This window comes from Oncorhynchus keta, unplaced genomic scaffold (assembly GCF_023373465.1).
Source record: "Oncorhynchus keta strain PuntledgeMale-10-30-2019 unplaced genomic scaffold, Oket_V2 Un_contig_7552_pilon_pilon, whole genome shotgun sequence".
NCBI lineage: Eukaryota > Metazoa > Chordata > Actinopteri > Salmoniformes > Salmonidae > Oncorhynchus > Oncorhynchus keta.
The window spans coordinates 7,525-30,162 of NW_026289530.1; the positions used below are offsets into that span (position 1 = coordinate 7,525).

Consider the following 22,638-nt stretch of genomic DNA (forward strand, 5'->3'; position numbering starts at 1 on the left):
AGGAAGTTGTAGCGTGATTGAACACGACAGGAAGTTGTTTACTGGAAGTAGGAAGTTGTAGCGTGATTGAACACGACAGGAAGTTGTTTACTGGAAGTAGGAAGTTGTAGCGTGATTGAACACGACAGGAAGTTGTTTACTGGAAGTAGGAAGTTGTAGCGTGATTGAAGTCTCACGACAGGAAGTTGTTTACTGAAGTAGGAAGTTGTAGCGTGATTGAACACGACAGGAAGTTGTTTACTGGAAGCAGGAAGTTGTAGCGTGATTGAACACGACAGGAAGTTGTTTACTGGAAGCAGGAAGTTGTAGCGTGATTGAACACGACAGGAAGTTGTTTACTGGAAGCAGGAGTTGTAGCGTGATTGAACACGACAGGAAGTTGTTTACTGAAGCAGGAAGTTGTAGCGTGATTGAACACGACAGGAAGTTGTTTACTGGAAGCAGGAAGTTGTAGCGTGATTGAACACGACAGGAAGTTGTTTACTGGAAGCAGGAAGTTGTAGCGTGATTGAACACGACAGGAAGTTGTTTACTGGAAGTAGGAAGTTGTCTAGCGTGATTGAACACGACAGGAAGTTGTTTACTGGAAGCAGGAAGTTGTAGCGTGATTGAACACGACAGGAAGTTGTTTACTGGAAGCAGAGTATAAAGTTTTCTAAGCGTGATTGAACACGACAGGAAGTTGTTTACTGGAAGCAGGAAGTTGTAGCGTGATTGAAAACTGTTGGTGTTGTTGGTGGATATCCTCTCCACCGTTGTTTTCCGCGTCTTCTCATTCCCTCTAAACAGATACCTGCTCCAGGAGACACCCAGTGTCCATTTACTGACTGAGGCTCCTTAAACGTCTACTACCACTGTGCGTTGACCCCTGTGTCTTGTCCTGTGGCAGGTGGGTAAACAGAGATGGAGGACGCAGGTTACGACCCCCAGATGCTGTCCATCTTCTCATTCCTCCTACACAGATACCTGCGCCAGGTCCAGACTGCCCCTCCTGTCAGACTACGGACATGCAGAAGAAAAGGTACCAGATTCATTAGCCTGTAGGTATCAAATGCTAGTGTTCCTTAAAGACTGTCCAGGGTTTTCAATATAGCCCTTTATTTCATTCTGATGAGACCTGCAGTATGTCTACTGCTCTCTTCATCACAACACAGATAGAGGTCAGAGTGTAGAGGCCCATCTTCTCATTCCCAGATAGAGGTCAGAGTGTACCCAGCCCAGAGTTCTCAGGTCCCAGATACCTGGTCCAGACGTTCACCCAGCCCATCTTCTCATTCCCAGATACCTGCTCCAGGCGTTCAAATGTCCATTTCTAATTCCCTCAAACAGATACCTGCTCCAGGTGTTCACCCAAGCCCATCTTCTCATTCCCTCTACCCAGATACCTGCTCCAGGTTTTCCAAGCCCATCTTCTCATTCCCTCTAAACAGATACCTGCTCCAGGTGTTCACCCAGTCCATCTTCTCATTCCCAGAACAGATACCTGCTCCAGACGTTCACCCAGCCCATCTTCTCATTCCCTCTAAACAGATACCTGCTCCAGCCGTTCACCAAGCCCATCTTCTCATTCCCAGATACCTGCTCCAGGTGTTCAGCCCATCTTCTCATTCCCTCTAAACAGATACCTGCTCCAGGCGTTCACCAAGCCCATCTTCTCATTCCCTCTAAACAGATACCTGCTCCAGGCGTTCACCAAGCCCATCTTCTCATTCCCAGATACCTGCTCCAGGCGTTCACCCAGCCCATCTTCTCATTCCCAGATACCTGCTCCAGGCGTTCACCAAGCCCATCTTCTCATTTCCCAGATACCTGCTCCAGGCGTTCACCAAGCCCATCTTCTCATTCCCAGATATCTGCTCCAGGCGTTCACCCAGCCCATCTTCTCATTCCCCAGATACCTGCTCCAGACGTTCACCCAGCCCATCTTCTCATTCCCCAGATACCTGCTCCAGGCGTTCACCCATCTTCTCATTCCCTCTAAACAGATACCTGCTCCAGGCGTTCACCCAGCCCATCTTCTCATTCCCTCTAAACAGATACCTGCTCCAGGCGTTCACCAAGCCCATCTTCTCATTCCCTCTAAACAGATACCTGCTCCAGGCGTTCACCAAGCCCATCTTCTCATTCCCTCTAAACAGATACCTGCTCCAGGTGTTCACCAAGCCCATCTTCTCATTCCCTCTAAACAGATACCTGCTCCAGGTGTTCACCCATCTTCTCATTCCCTCTAAACAGATACCTGCTCCAGGTGTTCACCCATCTTCTCATTCCCTCTAAACAGATACCTGCTCCAGGTGTTCACCAAGTCCATCTTCTCATTCCCTCTAAACAGATACCTGCTCCAGGTGTTCACCCATCTTCTCATTCCCTCTAAACAGATACCTGCTCCAGGTGTTCACCCATCTTCTCATTCCCTCTAAACAGATACCTGCTCCAGGTGTTCACCAAGCCCATCTTCTCATTCCCTCTAAACAGATACCTGCTCCAGGCGTTCACCCAGCCCATCTTCTCATTCCCTCTAAACAGATACCTGCTCCAGGTGTTCACCCAGCCCATCTTCTCATTCCCTCTAAACAGATACCTGCTCCAGCCGTTCACCAAGCCCATCTTCTCATTCCCTCTAAACAGATACCTGCTCCAGGTGTTCACCAAGCCCATCTTCTCAGAGGACACCTTCTTCCTGGAGCTAATCGAGAGGAGAGGTGCGTCAGGGTTCGGAGAGGGGAACATCAAAGCTCTGTGGAGGTCTGTCCAGGCATACATGGACACAGAGAGGGCAGAGACTGAGGCACAAGGAGAGAACACGACTCCCAGAACATAACCCCAGAACCCGAAGCACTGCCACAGCGCCTAACATTTTACAGCGAACACTGCAGCGAACTCCTTCCTCCGCTACTCTTTCGTCTGTGTGAGGCTGAAATACACTGAGTTTCCCGGGAAGCTGTGGCTCGCCGGGGAAGCTGTGGCTCACCGGGAAGCTGTGGCTCACCGGGGAAGCTGTGGCTCGCCAGGGGGAAGCTGTGGCTCGGGAAGCTGTGGCTCGCCGGGAAGCTGTGGCTCACCAGCTGTGGCTCACCGGGAAGCTGTGGCTCACCGGGGAAGCATTGAATGATTGTGTTCATGAGTCTCTTATTAAATGTGTATGTTTTAATGATTTTTCATTAAACCCTGTATGACTAATATTTTTAATGGCCTTTATAAATGAATTCATGTGGGCAGAATATTATACCTCAAGGCAACAGTTCCGGTCAGAAGTTGAGTTTTCTTTCTTTTTACTATTTTCTACGTTGTAGAATAATAGTGAAGACATCAGAACTATATAAAATAACACATATGGAATCATGTAGTAAACAAATAAAAGTGTTAAACACATGTAAAGATATTTTAGATTCTTCAAAGTAGCCTCTATTTGCTTTTACAGTTTTCCACACTCTTGGCGTTCACTCAACCAGATTCATGAGGATCTCTTGTCCAATCGTCTTGAAGGAGGTCTTTGGTGGTGGAAAACCAGCTAGTTTGCTGCTCCCATTCTCATTTCACCTCTTCGCTGCTGTCGTTGCAATGCCTCAGTGAACTTCCAACCGGTGGGTTATAGGGCGACCAAATTACCTCCACAACGGCGGTCAAGTTCAAAGTGATCGTTTAGCTGATGGTCATTAGTAGCCTACCAAACTTGCTAACTGTGGTACTCTGCATTCTGTCTCTAATCTCTCTGACATCAATGCAAATGTTGTGGAAAATCTAATCAAACATTAAAGTTTGTGTTTCGCAAAATTTTCATAGGCTATGCAATTGCGTGAACCTCTACTAAAAAGAGGAGGATCCCATCAGCTTTCTATAGGCTAGGCCTACTATATTTATTCCTCAACTTTCCTAATATTAAGCACATTGCTTCTCTTTATAACAGGAGCATTGCCTACCTGGCTGGCATGAAAATGAACCGCAGGGAAAAGCACTGCCCTTGCTTCAGGTCCCGAGCTACATTTAGATTTAGGTCATTTCAGGCTAAAATGGAATCCAAAGGGTACTGATCCTTGGGTAAGCACACCTAATACCTGTTGTATTTGGCGCATGTGACAAATAACATTTGATTTGAGAGTGCAGACACAACAGGGACATGTCACAAGGCAAATTAGTCAATATTAACTATATCTGCAAAGTCTTTTAACTTAAAAAATGATACTATCATTTTATCTAGTTACCCAGAGTCCGATGAACTCATGGATTCAATTTTTATGTCTTTACATGAAGGAAGCTAAAGGTAATTTTGCTCTCCAATGTTCACAAGTCTTACAACAATGACAGGAAGTCTACCGGTACAGAGAAGGCAGAGACACAACAAGGACAGGAAGTCTACCGGTACAGAGAAGGCAGGGACACAACAAGGACAGGAAGTCTACCGGTACAGAGAAGGCAGAGACACAACAAGGACAGGAAGTCTACCGGTATAGAGAAGACAAATACACAACAAGGACAGGAAGTCTACCGGTACAGAGAAGGCAGGGACACAACAAGGACAGGAAGTCTACCGGTACAGAGAAGGCAGGGACACAACAAGGACAGGAAGTCTACCGGTACAGAGAAGACAAATACACAACAAGGACAGGAAGTCTACCGGTACAGAGAAGACAAAGACACAACAAGGACAGGAAGTCTACCGGTACAGAGAAGGCAGAGACACAACAAGGACAGGAAGTCTACCGGTACAGAGAAGACAAAGGACACAACAAGGACAGGAAGGATCTGGACCGAAAATGTAGTTCTTCCATGGCCTGCATGCTCACCAGACATGTTACCCATTGAGCATGTTTGGGATGGACACGTGTATGACAGCGTCTTCCGGTATCCAGACTTCGGACAGCCGTTAAAGAGGACTGGGACAACACTCTGGACATTCTGGGACACTCACTTCTGGACATCACACTGATATTACTGGCAGGGACACTACACTTCTGGACAACACACTGAATATTACTGTCAAGCATAGACAACACTTCTGTACAACACACTGAATATTACTATCAAGCATAGGAAGGACTATTACTATCAAGCATAGAACTACACTTCTGTACAACACACTGAATATTACTTCAAGCATAGGCTACACTTCTGGACAACACACTGACTATTACTATCAAGCATAGACACTACACTTCTACCACACACTGAATATTTGGGATAGACACTACACTGTACAACACACTGACTATTACTATCAAGCATAGACACTACACTTCTGGACAACACACTGAATATTATATCCAGCACACTGGACACTGAATATTACGACAACACACTGAATAGGACTGGCATAGACACTACATTCTACAACACACTGAATATTACTGGGACACTACACTTCTGGACAACACACTGAATATTACTGTCAAGCATAGACACTACACTTCTGGACAACACACTGAATATTACTGTCAAGCATAGACACTACACATCTTCTGTACACTTTGTTTTACACAACCAACAACATTGATGGGCATTGCTCCAGAACCCCCCCCCCCCCTCCCGTTGACACGCTGACCCATCCCCCAAAATGGCCTCCACCTCTACTCCTGAGTCATGGGCTCCCAGAGCCAAAGACAAGGCCCAATCCCAGATGGACTCCTATGTCCTGGGGTCCTTTGCCCCCCCATTATCCTGGAGGAGCGTTAAGGTTGAATGATCTCATCTCTCTGCTATGAGCTGTGGATGAACTAAATGTCTGACAGGTAGTTGTGTCAATAACTGGGAGTCTATGGCGACCAGATGGTCCTTTCATGTTTTTCTGGTCTCATATTAGTTTCCAAAGGTCACCCTGTATTCCCTATGTAGTGCACTACTTTTGACCAGGGCTCATAGGGCTCTGGTGAAAAGTAGTGCACTATGTAGGGAATAGGGTGCCATTTGGGAAGACACCTCTGTTGAACTGGGCTCCCGAGTGGCGCAGCGGTCTAAGACACTGCATCTCAGTGCAAGAGGCGTCACTACAGTCCCTGGTTCGAATCCAGGCTGAATCACACACGGCTGTGATTGGGAGTCCCGGCCAAACTCAGTGCTGTTCGGGTTTGGCCGAGGTAAGTCCTCATTGTAAATTTGCACATTTGTTTCTTAACTGACTTGCTTAGTGAAATAAAGGTTAAATAATAAAATAATCACCTGCTTGGATTTGGTCAACTGTTTCCATGACAACATTTCCCGTTTGATCAATCGTCAAAACTACTAATTGGTGATTCCACTCAGCAAAAAGAGTTGCTCAACAGAAGTGATATGGATGTAGTTCTGCAACTCTGTCAGTAGGTGTCCCTGTTTTCCTTTTCACGTAAATGTTGTCTTGTCTCGATTGGTAATAAAAGAGATTATACTTAGCATTGATGGTCTACTACGGGAAAGGGCCCTTTATTGGTAGATGACTAACTGCAACTCACCATCCTCAGTTAGCACCTCTACACCCGGCTACGGTAGTGAACATTAGTGACAGTTTGTGCATTTCAAAGTTCGTAACTAGGATCGCCAATTACTTACAGTGTAATAAAATGTTTGTTTACAAGCAAAGACAGACATGAAATGGCTTGAAGGACCATGAAATAAATTGTGTAGAAATGTATGAATTTATTTTTATATATATTTTTTGCTTTTGTTTTATTGATGAGAGGTGTGTTGTCTTTTTTGAGAGCTTTTAGATCAAAAACAGGCTACTGTATGTATGTTTCAATTAATGATCATTTTAATTAGAAACCCAGATGGCATGCATACAGTCTCCTGGCTGCACACATCCCCTGCATGTCTCCTGGGTTCATGGGGTTCTGGAGCTAGGACCTTTACTTCCTGCATGGGGTTCTGGAGCTAGGACCATTACTTCCTGCATGGGGTTCTGGAGCTAGAACCTTTACTTCCTGCATGGGGTTCTGGAGCTAGGACCTTTACTTCCTGCATGTCTCCTGGCTGTGCCTGGGGTTCTGGAGCTAGGACCTTTACTTCCTGCATGGGGTTCTGGAGCTAGGACCATTACTTCCTGCATGGGGTTCTGGAGCTAGGACCATTACTTCCTGCATGGGGTTCTGGAGCTAGGACCATTACTTCCTGCATGGGGTTCTGGAGCTAGGACCATTACTTCCTGTCCTGCATGGGGTTCTGGAGCTAGGACCATTAATTCCTGCATGGGGTTCTGAGATAGGACCATTACTTCCTGCATGGGGTTCTGGAGATAGGACCATTACTTCCTGCATGGGGTTCTGGAGCTAGGACCATTACTTCCTGCATGGGGTTCTGGAGATAGGACCATTACTTCCTGCATGGGGTTCTGGAGCTAGGACCTTTACTTCCTGCATGGGGTTCTGGAGCTAGGACCTTTACTTCCTGCATGGGGTTCTGGAGATAGGACCATTACTTCCTGCTTGGGGTTCTGGAGCTAGGACTTCCTGCTTATTACCTTTACTTCCTGCATGGGGTTCTGGAGCTAGGACCATTACTTCCTGCTTGGGGTTCTGGAGATAGGACCTTTACTTCCTGCATGGGGTTCTGGAGCTAGGACCATTACTTCCTGCATGGGGTTCTGGAGATAGGACCTTTACTTCCTGCATGGGGTTCTGAAGCTAGGACCATTACTTCCTGCATGGGGTTCTGGAGCTAGGACCTTTACTTCCTGCATGGGGTTCTGGAGCTAGGCCCATTACTTCCTGCATGGGGTTCTTAGGACCTTTATTTCCTGCATGGGGTTCTGGAACTAGGATCATTACTTCCTGCATGGGGTTCTGGAGCTAGGACCATTATTCCTGCATGGGGTTCTGGAGCTAGGATCATTACTTCCTGCATGGGGTTCTGGAGCTAGGACCATTACTTCCTGCATGGGGTTCTGGAGCTAGGACCATTACTTCCTGCATGGGGTTCTGGAGCTAGGACCTTTACTTCCTGCATGGGGTTCTGGAGCTAGGACCTTTACTTCCTGCATACAGTCTCCTGGCTGCACACATGCCTGGGGTTCTGGAGCTAGGACCTTTACTTCCTGCATGGGGTTCTGGAGCTAGGACCATTACTTCCTGCATGGGGTTCTGGAGCTAGGACCATTACTTCCTGCATGGGGTTCTGGAGCTAGGACCATTACTTCCTGCATGGGGTTCTGGAGCTAGGACCATTTTCCTGTCCTGCATGGGGTTCTGAGCTAGGACCATTACTTCCTGCATGGGGTTCTGGAGATAGGACCATTACTTCCTGCATGGGGTTCTGGAGATAGGACCATTACTTCCTGCATGGGGTTCTGGAGCTAGGACCTTTACTTCCTGCATGGGGTTCTGGAGCTAGGACCATTACTTCCTGCATGGGGTTCTGGAGCTAGGACCTTTACTTCCTGCATGGGGTTCTGGAGCTAGGACCTTTACTTCCTGCATGGGGTTCTGGAGATAGGACCTTTACTTCCTGCATGGGGTCCTGGAGCTAGGACCTTTACTTCCTGCTTGGGGTTCTGGAGCATTAACCTTTACTTCCTGCATGGGGTTCTGGAGCTATGACCTTTACTTCCTGCATGGGGTTCTGGAGTTAGGACCTTTACTTACTGCATAGCTAGGACCATTAACTGCATGGGGTTCTACTGATTACTTCCTGCATGGGGTGAAAGGACCATTACTTCCTGCATGGGGTCCTGGAGCTAGGACCTTTACTTCCTGCATGGGGTTCCAGCTAGGACCTTTACTTCCTGCATGGGGTTCTGGAGCTAGGACCTTTACTTCCTGCATGGGGTTCTGGAGCTAGGACCTTTACTTCCTGCATGGGGTTCTGGAGCTAGGACCTTTACTTCCTGCATGGGGTTCTGGAGCTAGGACATTTGATGAATGGGGCCTGGAGCTAGGACCATTACTTCCTGCTTGGGGTTCTGGAGCTAGGACCTTTACTTCCTGCTTGGGGTTCAATGACCTTTACTTCCCATGGGGTTCAATGGACCATTACTTCCTGCTTGGGGTTCTGGAGATAGGACCATTACCTCATCTCAGGACCTTTACTTCCTGCATGGGGTTCTGGAGATAGGCCATTACTTCCCATGGGGTTCTGGAGCTAGGACCTTTACTTCCGATGGGTTCTGGAGAGGACCTTTACTTCTGCATGGGGTTCTGGAGATAGGAACTTCCTGCATGGGGTCCTGGAGCTAGGTTTAGTCTGATTTGGGGTTCTGGGGATAGGACCTTTACTTCCTGCATGGGGTTCTGGAGCTAGGACCTTTACTTCCTGCATGGGGTTCTGGAGTTAGGACCTTTACTTACCTGCATGGGGTTCTGGAGCTAGGACCATTACTTCCTTGGTTTTAAAACTTCCTGCAGTCAGCTATTTGTTCCTGCATGGGGTCCTGGAAGGACCTTTACTTCCATTGGGGTTCTGGAGCTTTACCTTTACTTCCTGCATGGGGTTTAAAGGACATTTACTTCCTGCATGGGGTTATGGAGCTAGACCATTACTTCCTGCTTGGGGTTCTGGAGCATGACCTTTACTTCCTGCTTGGGGTTCTGGAGATAGGACCAGATGGGGTTCTGACAGGACCATTATGGGGTTCTGGAGATAGGACCATTACTTCCTGCATGGGGTTCTGGAGCTAGGACCTTTACTTCCTGCATGGGGTTCTGGAGCTAGGACCATTACTTCCTGCATGGGGTTCTGGAGATAGGACCTTTACTTCCTGCATGGGGTCTGACTGAGATACTGAGCTAGGACCTTTCTTCCTGCATGGGGTTCTGGAGCTAGGACCTTTACTTCCTGCATGGTGTTCTGGAGCTGGCCCATTACTTCCTGCATGGGGTTCTGGAGCTAGGACCTTTATTTCCTGCATGGGGTTCTGGAGCTAGGATCTGAGCTAGGACCATTACTTCCTGCATGGGGTTCTGGAGCTAGGACCATTAATTCCTGCATGGGGTTCTGGAGCTAGGATCATTACTTCCTGCATACTGAGCTAGGACCATTACTTCCTGCATGGGGTTCTGGAGCAGGACCATTACTTCCTGCATGGGGTTCTGGAGGACCACTTCCTCCATGGGGTTCTGAGCAGGACCATTACTTCCTGCATGGGGTTCTGGAGCTAGGACCTGAATGGAGGTTCTGGAGCTAGGACCATTACTTCCTGCATGGGGTTCTGGAGCTAGACCATTACTTCCTGCTTGGGGTTCTGGAGCTAGGACCATTACTTCCTGCATGGGGTTCTGGAGCTAGGAACTTCATGCCTGGGGGAGCTAGGACTTCCTGCATGGGGTTCTGAGCTAGGACCATTACCTGACATGGGGTTCTGGAGCTAGACCATTACTTCATGCCTGGGGTTCTGGAGCTAGGACCATTACCTCCTGAATGGAGCTAGACCATTACTTCCTGCTTGGGTTCTGGAGCTAGGACCATTACCTCCTACATGAGGTTCTGGAGCTAGGACCATACTTCCTGATGGGGTTCTGGAGCTAGGAACATTACCTCCTGGCAGGTTCTGGAGCTGACAGCATGGGGTTCTGGAGCTAGACCATTACTTCCTGTCCTGATGGGGTTCTCTGAATGGAGGGGTTCTGGAGCTAGGACCAGATACTTCCTGTCCTGCATGGGGTTCTGGAGATAGGACCATTACTTCCTGTCCTGCATGGGGTTCTGGAGCTGACCATTACTTCCTCCATGGGGTTCTGGAGCTAGACCTTTACTTCCTGCATGTTCTGAATAGGACCATTACTTCCTGCCTGGGGTTCTGGAACTAGGACCTTTACTTCCTGCACAGAGCTAGGACCTTTACTTCCTGATCGGGTTCTGAACTAGGATTACTTCCTGCCTGGGGTTCTGGAACTAGGACCACTGCTGAGGTTCAGAGCTAGGACCTTTACTTCCTGATGGAACTGACCATTACTTCCTGCCTGGGGTTCTGAATAGGACCATTACTTCCTGCATGGGGTTCTGGAGCTAGACCATTACTTCCTGCATGAGGTTCTGGAGCTAGGACCATTACTTCCTGCATGGGGTTCTGGAGATAGACCATTACTTCCTGCATGGGGTTCTGGAGCTAGGACCATTACTTCCTGCATGGGGTTCTGGAGCTAGGACCATTACTTCCTGCATGGGGTTCTGGAGCTAGGACCTTTACTTCCTGCATGGGGTTCTGAGCAGACCTTTACTTCCTGCATGGGGTTCTGGAGCTGACCATTACTTCCTCCATGGTTCTGGAGCTAGGACCATTACTTCCTGCATGGGGTTCTGGAGCTAGGACCATTACTTACTGATGACATTAACCTGACATTAACCAATGGATAATGACATTAACCACTACTCTGACAGACATTAACCACTACTGATGACATTAACCCCTACTGATAATGACATTAAATGGACAGTGAAAGGTGAGCCTGTTGGTTCTCTGCCAGATAACCACTACTAATAATGTCATGGGTGTGACCAACCAGTATCTTTGATGAATGGGCCAAGAGCTGGTCTACTCTGCCAATGTCCATCAATGGGGCTCTGGCAAAGACCTCACCTCCAATCCTTATGCCTTCTCAACCAACTGAATGAGAACAGAATTAGGACCTGGTAGGTTTAGTCTGATTTTTCAAACTTCAACATGTTTGTGTTTCAGATATTACCTCTACTAACTGCCATTGGTTTTAAAAAACAGATACTATTTGTTCCCAGAAACATTACATTTAAGTCATTTTAAATGAAACATGTATGGAGCCAGCACATGGAGACTAGCATGATGATGGCACTGACAGATGGGTTTGACACTGAGGTCTCTGAATGGACAGAGAGACCTGGCACTCTGACAGACAGATACTGATGTCTCTGAATGGAGAGAGATACTGATGTCTCTGAATGGAGAGAGACCTGGCACTCTGACAGACAGATACTGATGTCTCTGAATGGAGAGAGACCTGGCACTCTGACAGACAGATACTGATGTCTCTGAATGGAGAGAGACCTGGCACTCTGACAGACACTCTGACAGACTAGATACTGATGTCTCTGAATGGAGAGAGACCTGGCACTCTGACAAACAGGCTAGATACTGATGTCTCTGAATGGAGAGAGACCTGGCACTCTGACAGACAGACACTGATGTCTCTGAATGGAGAGAGACTCTGAATGGAGAGAGACCTGGCACTCTGACAGACACTGATGCTGAATGACTCTGACAGACAGATACTGATGTCTCTGAATGGAGAGAGACCTGGCACTCTGACAGACAGATACTGATGTCTCTGAATGGACAGAGACCTGGCACTCTGACAGACAGGCAGGCTAGATACTGATGTCTCTGAATGGAGAGAGACCTGGCACTCTGACAGACAGATACTGATGTCTCTGAATGGACAGAGAGACCTGGCACTCTGACAGACAGATACTGATGTCTCTGAATGGACAGAGACCTGGCACTCTGACAGACAGATACTGATGTCTCTGAATGGAGAGAGACCTGGCACTCTGACAGACAGATAGTGATGTCTCTGAATGGACAGAGACCTGGCACTCTGACAGACAGATACTGATGTCTCTGAATGGAGAGAGACCTGGCACTCTGACAGACAGGCTAGATACTGATGTCTCTGAATGGAGAGAGACCTGGCACTCTGACAGACAGATACTGATGTCTCTGAATGGAGAGAGACCTGGCACTCTGACAGAGGCAGATACTGATGTCTCTGAATGGAGAGAGACCTGACACTCTGACAGACAGGCTAGATACTGATGTCTCTGAATGGACAGAGAGACCTGGCACTCTGAATGGACAGACCTGGCAGATACTGATGTCTCTGAATGGAGAGAGACCTGGCACTCTGACAGACAGATACTGATGTCTCTGAATGGACAGAGACCTGGCACTCTGACAGACAGATACTGATGTCTCTGAATGGAGAGAGACCTGGCACTCTGACAGAGGCAGATACTGATGTCTCTGAATGGAGAGAGACCTGGCACTCTGACAGACAGATACTGAATGGACAGAGTCTCTGAATGGACAGAGAGACCTGGCACTCTGACAGACAGATACTGATGTCTCTGAATGGAGAGAGACCTGGCACTCTGACAGACAGATACTGATGTCTCTGAATGGACAGAGAGACCTGGCACTCTGACAGACAGATACTGATGTCTCTGAATGGAGAGAGCACCTGCTTGATACTGATGTCTCTGCCATTTAGCAGAACCAGGATCAGAGAGACCTGGCACTCTGACAGTCAGAGATATGATACTGATGGGAATGGAGAGAGACCTGGCACTCTGACCAGGATACTGATGTCTCTGAATGGGAGACCTGGCACTCTGACAGACAGATACTGATGTCTCTGAATTCTGGACCTGGCACTCTGACAGTCTGACAGACAGATACTGATGTCTCTGAATGGAGAAACCTGGCACTCTGACAGACAGGATACTGATGTCTCTGAATGGAGAGAGACCTGGCACTCTGAAACCCTGATGTCTCTGAATGGAGAGAGACCAGGCACTCTGACAGACAGATACTGATGTCTCTGAATGGAGAGAGACCTGGCACTCTGACAGACAGATACTGATGTCTCTGAATGGAGAGGACAGAGACAGAGACCTGTGAAATACTCTGAATGGACAGAGACTGGCACTCTGACAGACAGATACTGATGTCTCTGAATGGACAGAATGGGAGATGTCTCTGAATGGACAGAGACTCTGACAGACAGATACTGATGTCTCTGAATGGACAGAGACCTGGCACTCTGACAGACAGAGGATGTCTCTGAATGGACAGAGACCTGGCACTCTAACAGACAGGATGTCAGTCAATATGGGAGACCTGGAGAACCAAACCCTGGGGGGAGAAACCCTGTATTCTGAACCAGGATCAGTATTCTGGACAAGGATCAGTCAATATGAGGAGGGAGAAACCCTGTGTATTCTGGACCAGGATCAGTCGATATGGGGAGGGGAGAAACCCTGTGTATTCTGGACCAGGATCAGTCAATATGGGGAGGGAGAAACCCTGTGTATTCTGGACCAGGATCAGTCAATATGGGGAGGGAGAAACCCTGTGTATTCTAGACCAGGACCAGGATCAGTCAATATGGGGAGGGAGAAACCCTGTGTATTCTGGACCAGGATCAGTCAATATGGGGAGGGAGAAACCCTGTGTATTCTGACCAGGATCAGTCAATATGGGGAGGGAGAAACCCTGTGTATTCTGGACCAGGATCAGTTAATATGGGGAGGGAGAAACCCTGTGTATTCTGGACCAGGATCAGTCAATATGGGGAGGGAGAAACCCTGTGTATTCTGGACCAGGATCAGTTAATATGTGTATTCTGGACCAGGGGAGTAACCCTGTGTATTCTGGACCAGGATCAGTCAATATGGGGAGGGAGAAACCCAGGTGTATTCTGGACCAGGATCACCCTGTGTAGAACTCCTGTTGTACATGGGACACCAGGAGGAAGGTATGCCCACGCTGACATGTTACCACGGTAACCCCAGGACCACCACACAGGAAGGTATGAACACTCTGACATGTTACCACGGTAACCCCATTACCACCACACAGGAAGGTATGAACACTCTGATGTGTTACCACGGTAACCCCATTACCACCACACAGAAAGGTATGAACACTCTGATATGTTACCATGGTAACCCCATTACCACCACACAGAAAGGTATGAACACTCATATGTTACCATGGTGTTATGTTACCATAGTAACCCCATTACCACCACACAGGTATGACAGTAACCCCATTACCACCACACAGGAAGGTATAAACACTCTGATATGTTACCACGGTAACCCCATTACCACCACACAGAAAGGTATGAACACTCTGATGTGTTACCAGTCCTACCACCACACAGAAAGGTATGAACACTCTGATGTGTTATGGTTACCCCATTACCACCAGACAGGAATAAGCAAATTAGTCCTCAAGAGTCTTATGGCTTGGGGGTAGAAGTATTTTTTTATTATTTAGAATTGGCGTTCCGGTACTCCTCTAATCAAGGATAAATAATGAAACATGACTAGTGGTGAAATGCAGTTAACCCTCAAATAAATTGGACCACATTTGCAACTTTTCCTGGACTAAAAACAAGTGTTGTATTTATTTTTTTATTTTTTTTTATTTCACCTTTATTTAACCAGGTAGGCTAGTTGAGAACACCTTTATTTAACCAGGTAGGCTAGTTGAGAACACCTTTATTTAACCAGGAGGCTAAGTTCTCATTTGCAACTGCGACCTGACAAGACAAAGCATAGCAGTGTGAACAGACAACACAGAGTTACACATGGAGTAAACAATTAACAAGTCAATAACACAGTAGAAAAAAAGGGGAGTCTATATACAATGTGTGCAAAGGCATGCTGCATAACATTATGCAAATATCTGGTGGTATTCTCGTGACATCATCCCAACCCATAACGCTTTGAGGTCATTTGAAAACACCTTTTTTTTAAACACTTCCACTGTGAGACTATTTGCTCAGAAAGTCACTCAAATAAAATATCCAACACATTTCAGTAGTTTTGGCAATATAACTAACTATTACTCCTTTATCGTGGTTTACATACATGTGCATTGTGTAATCCTTGTACATATGACCTACTTTTTCACAAAGTTGTTTACGGTCAGTCAACAACTATTACAAACCTTTAAATCTGATTTTTTTTTTTATGTGCTTTCGATTACTGCGGTGCGGATGAGACCATCGTTGAGGTGAGGCGGCCGCTATGTGATCGGTAAAGTCTGATACAGTATCTCTCACTATCTTTACATACTTTTGATTATTGACCGTATCAAAACAGTCATAACTACATAAGGTATATCTAAATACGCGACAGCCTTGATATCATGATATTTAATGAGTAAACCCTACCACCCCTACGACTCGTAAATGGTTCGCTCCAAAGTGCGTGTCGTCACAGCGTATAAATTCAGACACTGGCTCAAAGTAGTTGTGAGAGTTCAGTTCCTGTGTGTGTGTGTGTGTGTGTGTGTGTGTGTGTGTGTGTGTGTGTCCATGCAGCACGGGAAGTTTGAACTCAATGCTTTGTCTTGTTTTTGTTTGTTAGTTTGTTTGTTGTTGCAGCACTATGTTTTTTGCAACAACAAAAAAACTTGGAAGATGATTCTGCATTTTGAACTGTAAGTTGGTGTGGGAGTCAGACAGACATTGGGACCCATCGAGATGTGCAGCTTGATTCTCGTGAGTTGTAACACTGTTTAGCTACTATAGTTATACATTTTAGCTAGGAGATTCTAGGTTAGCAAGCTAGGTAGCTGACTGTGCTGCTAACTACCAAGCCATCTAGCTGACTGTGCTGCTAACTACCAAGCCATCTAGCTGACTGTGCTGCTAACTACCAAGCCATCTAGCTGACTGTGCTGCTAACTACCAAGCCATCTAGCTGACTGTGCTGCTAACTACCAAGCCATCTAGCTGACTGTGCTGCTAACTACCAAGCCATCTAGCTGACTGTGCTGCTAACTACCAAGCCATCTAGCTGACTGTGCTGCTAACTACCAAGCCATCTAGCTGACTGTGCTGCTAACTACCAAGCCATCTAGCTGACTGTGCTGCTAACTACCAAGCCATCTAGCTGACTGTGCTGCTAACTACCAAGCCATCTAGCTGACTGTGCTGCTAACTACCAAGCCATCTAGCTGACTGTGCTGCTAACTACCAAGCCATCTAGCTGACTGTGCTGCTAACTACCAAGCCATCTAGCTGACTGTGCTGCTAACTACCAAGCCATCTAGCTGACTGTGCTGCTAACTACCAAGCCATCTAGCTGACTGTGCTGCTAACTACCAAGCCATCTAGCTGACTGTGCTGCTAACTACCAAGCCATCTAGCTGACTGTGCTGCTAACTACCAAGCCATCTAGCTGACTGTGCTGCTAACTACCAAGCCATCTAGCTGACTGTGCTGCTAACTACCAAGCCATCTAGCTGACTGTGCTGCTAACTACCAAGCCATCTAGCTGACTGTGCTGCTAACTACCAAGCCATCTAGCTGACTGTGCTGCTAACTACCAAGCCATCTAGCTGACTGTGCTGCTAACTACCAAGCCATCTAGCTGACTGTGCTGCTAACTACCAAGCCATCTAGCTGACTGTGCTGCTAACTACCAAGCCATCTAGCTGACTGTGCTGCTAACTACCAAGCCATCTAGCTGACTGTGCTGCTAACTACCAAGCCATCTAGCTGACTGTGCTGCTAACTACCAAGCCATCTAGCTGACTGTGCTGCTAACTACCAAGCCATCTAGCTGACTGTGCTGCTAACTACCAAGCCATCTAGCTGACTGTGCTGCTAACTACCAAGCCATCTAGCTGACTGTGCTGCTAACTACCAAGCCATCTAGCTGACTGTGCTGCTAACTACCAAGCCATCTAGCTGACTGTGCTGCTAACTACCAAGCCATCTAGCTGACTGTGCTGCTAACTACCAAGCCATCTAGCTGACTGTGCTGCTAACTACCAAGCCATCTAGCTGACTGTGCTGCTAACTACCAAGCCATCTAGCTGACTGTGCTGCTAACTACCAAGCCATCTAGCTGACTGTGCTGCTAACTACCAAGCCATCTAGCTGACTGTGCTGCTAACTACCAAGCCATCTAGCTGACTGTGCTGCTAACTACCAAGCCATCTAGCTGACTGTGCTGCTAACTACCAAGCCATCTAGCTGACTGTGCTGCTAACTACCAAGCCATCTAGCTGACTGTGCTGCTAACTACCAAGCCATCTAGCTGACTGTGCTGCTAACTACCAAGCCATCTAGCTGACTGTGCTGCTAACTACCAAGCCATCTAGCTGACTGTGCTGCTAACTACCAAGCCATCTAGCTGACTGTGCTGCTAACTACCAAGCCATCTAGCTGACTGTGCTGCTAACTACCAAGCCATCTAGCTGACTGTGCTGCTAACTACCAAGCCATCTAGCTGACTGTGCTGCTAACTACCAAGCCATCTAGCTGACTGTGCTGCTAACTACCAAGCCATCTAGCTGACTGTGCTGCTAACTACCAAGCCATCTAGCTGACTGTGCTGCTAACTACCAAGCCATCTAGCTGACTGTGCTGCTAACTACCAAGCCATCTAGCTGACTGTGCTGCTAACTACCAAGCCATCTAGCTGACTGTGCTGCTAACTACCAAGCCATCTAGCTGACTGTGCTGCTAACTACCAAGCCATCTAGCTGACTGTGCTGCTAACTACCAAGCCATCTAGCTGACTGTGCTGCTAACTACCAAGCCATCTAGCTGACTGTGCTGCTAACTACCAAGCCATCTAGCTGACTGTGCTGCTAACTACCAAGCCATCTAGCTGACTGTGCTGCTAACTACCAAGCCATCTAGCTGACTGTGCTGCTAACTACCAAGCCATCTAGCTGACTGTGCTGCTAACTACCAAGCCATCTAGCTGACTGTGCTGCTAACTACCAAGCCATCTAGCTGACTGTGCTGCTAACTACCAAGCCATCTAGCTGACTGTGCTGCTAACTACCAAGCCATCTAGCTGACTGTGCTGCTAACTACCAAGCCATCTAGCTGACTGTGCTGCTAACTACCAAGCCATCTAGCTGACTGTGCTGCTAACTACCAAGCCATCTAGCTGACTGTGCTGCTAACTACCAAGCCATCTAGCTGACTGTGCTGCTAACTACCAAGCCATCTAGCTGACTGTGCTGCTAACTACCAAGCCATCTAGCTGACTGTGCTGCTAACTACCAAGCCATCTAGCTGACTGTGCTGCTAACTACCAAGCCATCTAGCTGACTGTGCTGCTAACTACCAAGCCATCTAGCTGACTGTGTGCTTAGCCATCTAGCTGACTGTGCTGCTAACTACCAAGCCATCTAGCTGACTGTGCTGCTAACTACCAAGCCATCTAGCTGACTGTGCTGCTAACTACCAAGCCATCTAGCTGACTGTGCTGCTAACTGCCAAGCCATCTAGCTGACTGTGCTGCTAACTACCAAGCCATCTAGCTGACTGTGCTGCTAACTACCAAGCCATCTAGCTGACTGTGCTGCTAACTACCAAGCCATCTAGCTGACTGTGCTGCTAACTACCAAGCCATCTAGCTGACTGTGCTGCTAACTACCAAGCCATCTAGCTGACTGTGCTGCTAACTACCAAGCCATCTAGCTGACTGTGCTGCTAACTACCAAGCCATCTAGCTGACTGTGTGCCATCTAGCTGACTGTGCTGCTAACTACCAAGCCATCTAGCTGACTGTGCTGCTAACTACCAAGCCATCTAGCTGACTGTGCTGCTAACTACCAAGCCATCTAGCTGACTGTGCTGCTAACTACCAAGCCATCTAGCTGACTGTGCTGCTAACTACCAAGCCATCTAGCTGACTGTGCTGCTAACTACCAAGCCATCTAGCTGACTGTGCTGCTAACTACCAAGCCATCTAGCTGACTGCTAACTGCCATCTAGCTGACTGCTAACTACCAAGCCATCTAGCTGACTGCTAACTACCAAGCCATCTAGCTGACTGCTAACTACCAAGCCATCTAGCTGACTGTGCTGCTAACTACCAAGCCATCTAGCTGACTGCTAACTACCAAGCCATCTAGCTGACTGCTAACTACCAAGCCATCTAGCTGACTGCTAACTACCAAGCCATCTAGCTGACTGCTAACTGCCATCTAGCTGACTGCTAACTACCAAGCCATCTAGCTGACTGCATGGTAAACAGGAGCCAGAGAGGGGGGGGGTCGTGGTAAACTGTCAGGCGTTTGAGGCGTACGTTAACATGTGGTCTTACACCTCTTGATCTTTATCACAGCTGGATGGTAGAATATGTTGTCAGTTGTGGTCTAATTGTTAGTCACAAGGCTCTGTTTTTAGCTGAGACAGCAGGAACTGAACGTTGAGATGACTAGCGGGTTATTGTCCATGTCACTGACCTATTTAAATAGGTCAATGACGGTTAGACTTGTCTTCTTAAAGGTTGTTTGGGAGTGTCTCTAGACTGCTCACAGTACCTCATCTTCCCATGGGTGAGATATTTGGCCTAATGCCGACAAGTCACTTTTATAAAATGTTAGACTTAAGGCCCGTGTTCTAAAATGTTAGGCTTAAGGCCTGTGTCCTAAATGGTGCCCTCGTCCCTTTTATAGTGCACTACTTTTGGGGCTCAAACTAGTGGACGGTATAGTGGACTAGGATGCAGCCTTCCCATGTTATCAATAGGCCTGCCCTACCTGCAGTGTAGGTTGGCCCTGTTACTGTAATGGGCATGAATAGGCCTGCCCTACCTGCAGTGTAGGTTGTCCCTGTTACTGTAATGGGCATGAATAGGCCTGCCCTACCTGCAGTGTAGGTTGGCCCTGTTACTGTAATGGGCATGAATAGGCCTGCCCTACCTGCAGTGTAGGTTGGCCCTGTTACTGTAATGGGCATGAATAGGCCTGCCCTACCTGCAGTGTAGGTTGGCCCTGTTACTTTAATGGGCATGAATAGGCCTGCCCTACCTGCAGTGTAGGTTGGCCCTGTTACTTTAATGGGCATGAATAGGCCTGCCCTACCTGCAGTGTAGGTTGGCCCTGTTACTTTAATGGGCATGAATAGGCCTGCCCTACCTGCAGTGTAGGTTGGCCCTGTTACTGTAATGGGCATGAATAGGCCTGCCCTACCTGCAGTGTAGGTTGGCCCTGTTACTGTAATGGGCATGAATAGGCCTGCCCTACCTGCAGTGTAGGTTGGCCCTGTTACTGTAATGGGCATGAATAGGCCTGCCCTACCTGCAGTGTAGGTTGGCCCTGTTACTGTAATGGGCATGAATAGGCCTGCCCTACCTGCAGTGTAGGTTGGCCCTGTTACTGTAATGGGCATGAATAGGCCTGCCCTACCTGCAGTGTAGGTTGGCCCTGTTACTGTAATGGGCATGAATAGGCCTGCCCTACCTGCAGTGTAGGTTGGCCCTGTTACTGTAATGGGCATGAATAGGCCTGCCCTACCTGCAGTGTAGGTTGGCCCTGTTACTGTAATGGGCATGAATAGGCCTGCCCTACCTGCAGTGTAGGTTGGCCCTGTTACTGTAATGGGCATGAATAGGCCTGCCCTACCTGCAGTGTAGGTTGGCCCTGTTACTGTAATGGGCATGAATAGGCCTGCCCTACCTGCAGTGTAGGTTGGCCCTGTTACTGTAATGGGCATGAATAGGCCTGCCCTACCTGCAGTGTAGGTTGGCCCTGTTACTGTAATGGGCATGAATAGGCCTGCCCTACCTGCAGTGTAGGTTGGCCCTGTTACTGTAATGGGCATGAATAGGCCTGCCCTACCTGCAGTTAGGTTGGCCCTGTTACTGTAATGGGCATGAATAGGCCTGCCCTACCTGCAGTGTAGGTTGGCCCTGTTACTGTAATGGGCATGAATAGGCCTGCCCTACCTGCAGTGTAGGTTGGCCCTGTTACTGTAATGGGCATGAATAGGCCTGCCCTACCTGCAGTGTAGGTTGGCCCTGTTACTGTAATGGGCATGAATAGGCCTGCCCTACCTTCAGTGTAGGTTGTCCCTGTTACTGTAATGGGCATGAATAGGCCTGCCCTACCTTCAGTGTAGGTTGTCCCTGTTACTGTAATGGGCATGAATAGGCCTGCCCTACCTTCAGTGTAGGTTGGCCCTGTTACTTTAACTGGCATGAATATTCATGTAGACATTGACAGGGCTGGTGGAAAGACATCCACCATTCTCTTGTTTCTGAACCATGGAGGCCTGTAAAGACGCCAACCCACCTGGTGCTGTTGCTTCCTAACCCACCCCACCTAACCCACCCGGTGCTGTTGCTTCCCGACCCACCTGGTGCTGTTGCTTCCCGACCCACCTGGTGCTGTTGCTTCCCGACCCACCTGGTGCTGTTGCTTCCTAACCCACCTGGTGCTGTTGCTTCCCGACCCACCTGGTGCTGTTGCTTCCTAACCCACCTGGTGCTGTTGCTTCCTAACCCACCTGGTGCCGACCCACCTGGTGCTGTTGCTTCCCGACCCACCTGGTGCTTCCCGACCCACCTGGTGCTGTTGCTTCCTAACCCACCCGGTGCTGTTGCTTCCCGACCCACCCGGTGCCCGACCCGCCTGGTGCTGTTGCTTCCCGACCCGCCTGGTGCTGTTGCTTCCCGGTGCCGTTGCTTCCCGGTGCCGTTGCTTCCCGACCCGCCCGGTGCCCTTCCCGCCCGGTGCCGTTGCTTCCCGCCCGGTGCCGTTGCTTCCCGCCTGGTGCTGTTGCTTCCCGACCCGCCTGGTGCTGTTGCTTCCGGTGCCGTTGCTTCCCGGTGCCGTTGCTTCCCGCCCGGTGCCGTTGCTTCCCCCGCCCGGTGCCGTTGCTTCCTGACCCGCCCGGTGCCGTTGCTTCCCGACCCACCTGGTGCTGTTGCCGTTGCTTCCCGCCCTGTGCCGTTGCTTCCGACCCGCCCGGTGCCGTTGCTTCCCGCCCGGTGCCGTTGCTTCCTGACCCGCCCGGTGCCGTTGCTTCCCGACCCGCCCGGTGCCGTTGCTTCCCGACCCGCCCGGTGCCGTTGCTTCCCGACCCACCTGGTGCTGTTGCCGTTGCTTCCCGACCCACCCGGTGCCGTTGCTTCCCGACCCACCCGGTGCTGTTTCTTAATCCACGGTGCTGTTGTTTCCTAACCCACCCGGTGCTGTTTCTTAATCCACGGTGCTGTTGT

The 22,638-nt window shown here is 48.6% G+C and overlaps 2 protein-coding genes, 1 long non-coding RNA gene and 1 pseudogene across 5 annotated transcripts; 2 read left to right on the forward strand and 2 right to left on the reverse strand.

Annotated features, from left to right (window-relative positions):
• Positions 1-982: 982 nt before the first annotated feature.
• On the forward strand, positions 983-2,933 carry LOC127926423 (4-hydroxyphenylpyruvate dioxygenase-like). 2 transcript variants are annotated; one of them, XR_008124137.1, is made up of 2 exons: positions 983-1,021; positions 2,629-2,933. XR_008124137.1 is itself a non-coding variant. In XM_052511836.1 (2 exons), the coding sequence occupies exons 1-2, from the start codon at positions 1,008-1,010 to the stop codon at positions 2,819-2,821; spliced, it is 411 nt and encodes a 136-aa protein (XP_052367796.1). In that variant the 5' UTR covers positions 992-1,007; the 3' UTR covers positions 2,822-2,933. The 2 variants fall into 2 exon arrangements, 1 of the variants encoding a protein (XP_052367796.1); XM_052511836.1 differs by having other exon boundaries at positions 992-1,021; positions 2,425-2,933.
• LOC127926424 (uncharacterized) lies at positions 1,596-2,483 on the reverse strand. Of its 2 annotated transcripts, XR_008124138.1 has the most exons (4): positions 2,337-2,426; positions 2,194-2,285; positions 1,944-2,091; positions 1,596-1,676 (listed from the first exon to the last, which is right to left on the reverse strand). It is a non-coding gene; the product is annotated as an uncharacterized LOC127926424 (long non-coding RNA). The 2 variants fall into 2 exon arrangements; XR_008124139.1 differs by lacking the exon at positions 2,194-2,285 and having other exon boundaries at positions 1,944-2,142; positions 2,337-2,483.
• A 13,029-nt stretch (positions 2,934-15,962) lies between the features above and the next one.
• The window catches only part of LOC118381790 (protein FAM53B-like), a 32,149-nt pseudogene continuing 25,473 nt past the window's right edge, over positions 15,963-22,638 (forward strand).
• On the reverse strand, positions 19,815-21,159 carry LOC127926422 (collagen alpha-2(I) chain-like). The gene is made up of 2 exons (XM_052511835.1): positions 20,447-21,159; positions 19,815-20,338 (listed from the first exon to the last, which is right to left on the reverse strand). Exons 1-2 carry the CDS (start codon positions 21,129-21,131, stop codon positions 20,115-20,117), a joined length of 909 nt encoding a protein of 302 aa, XP_052367795.1. The 5' UTR covers positions 21,132-21,159; the 3' UTR covers positions 19,815-20,114.

Bases quoted from the DNA above. Each gene is read 5' to 3' on its own strand.
- LOC127926422 (XM_052511835.1), bottom strand. From the start codon at position 21,131: ATGCCCATTACAGTAACAGGGCCAACCTACACTGCAGGTAGGGCAGGC. The intron at 20,339-20,446 runs GTAGGGCAGGCC...CCTACACTGCAG, and splicing joins AGGGCCAACCTACACTGCAG to GTAGGGCAGGCCTATTCATG.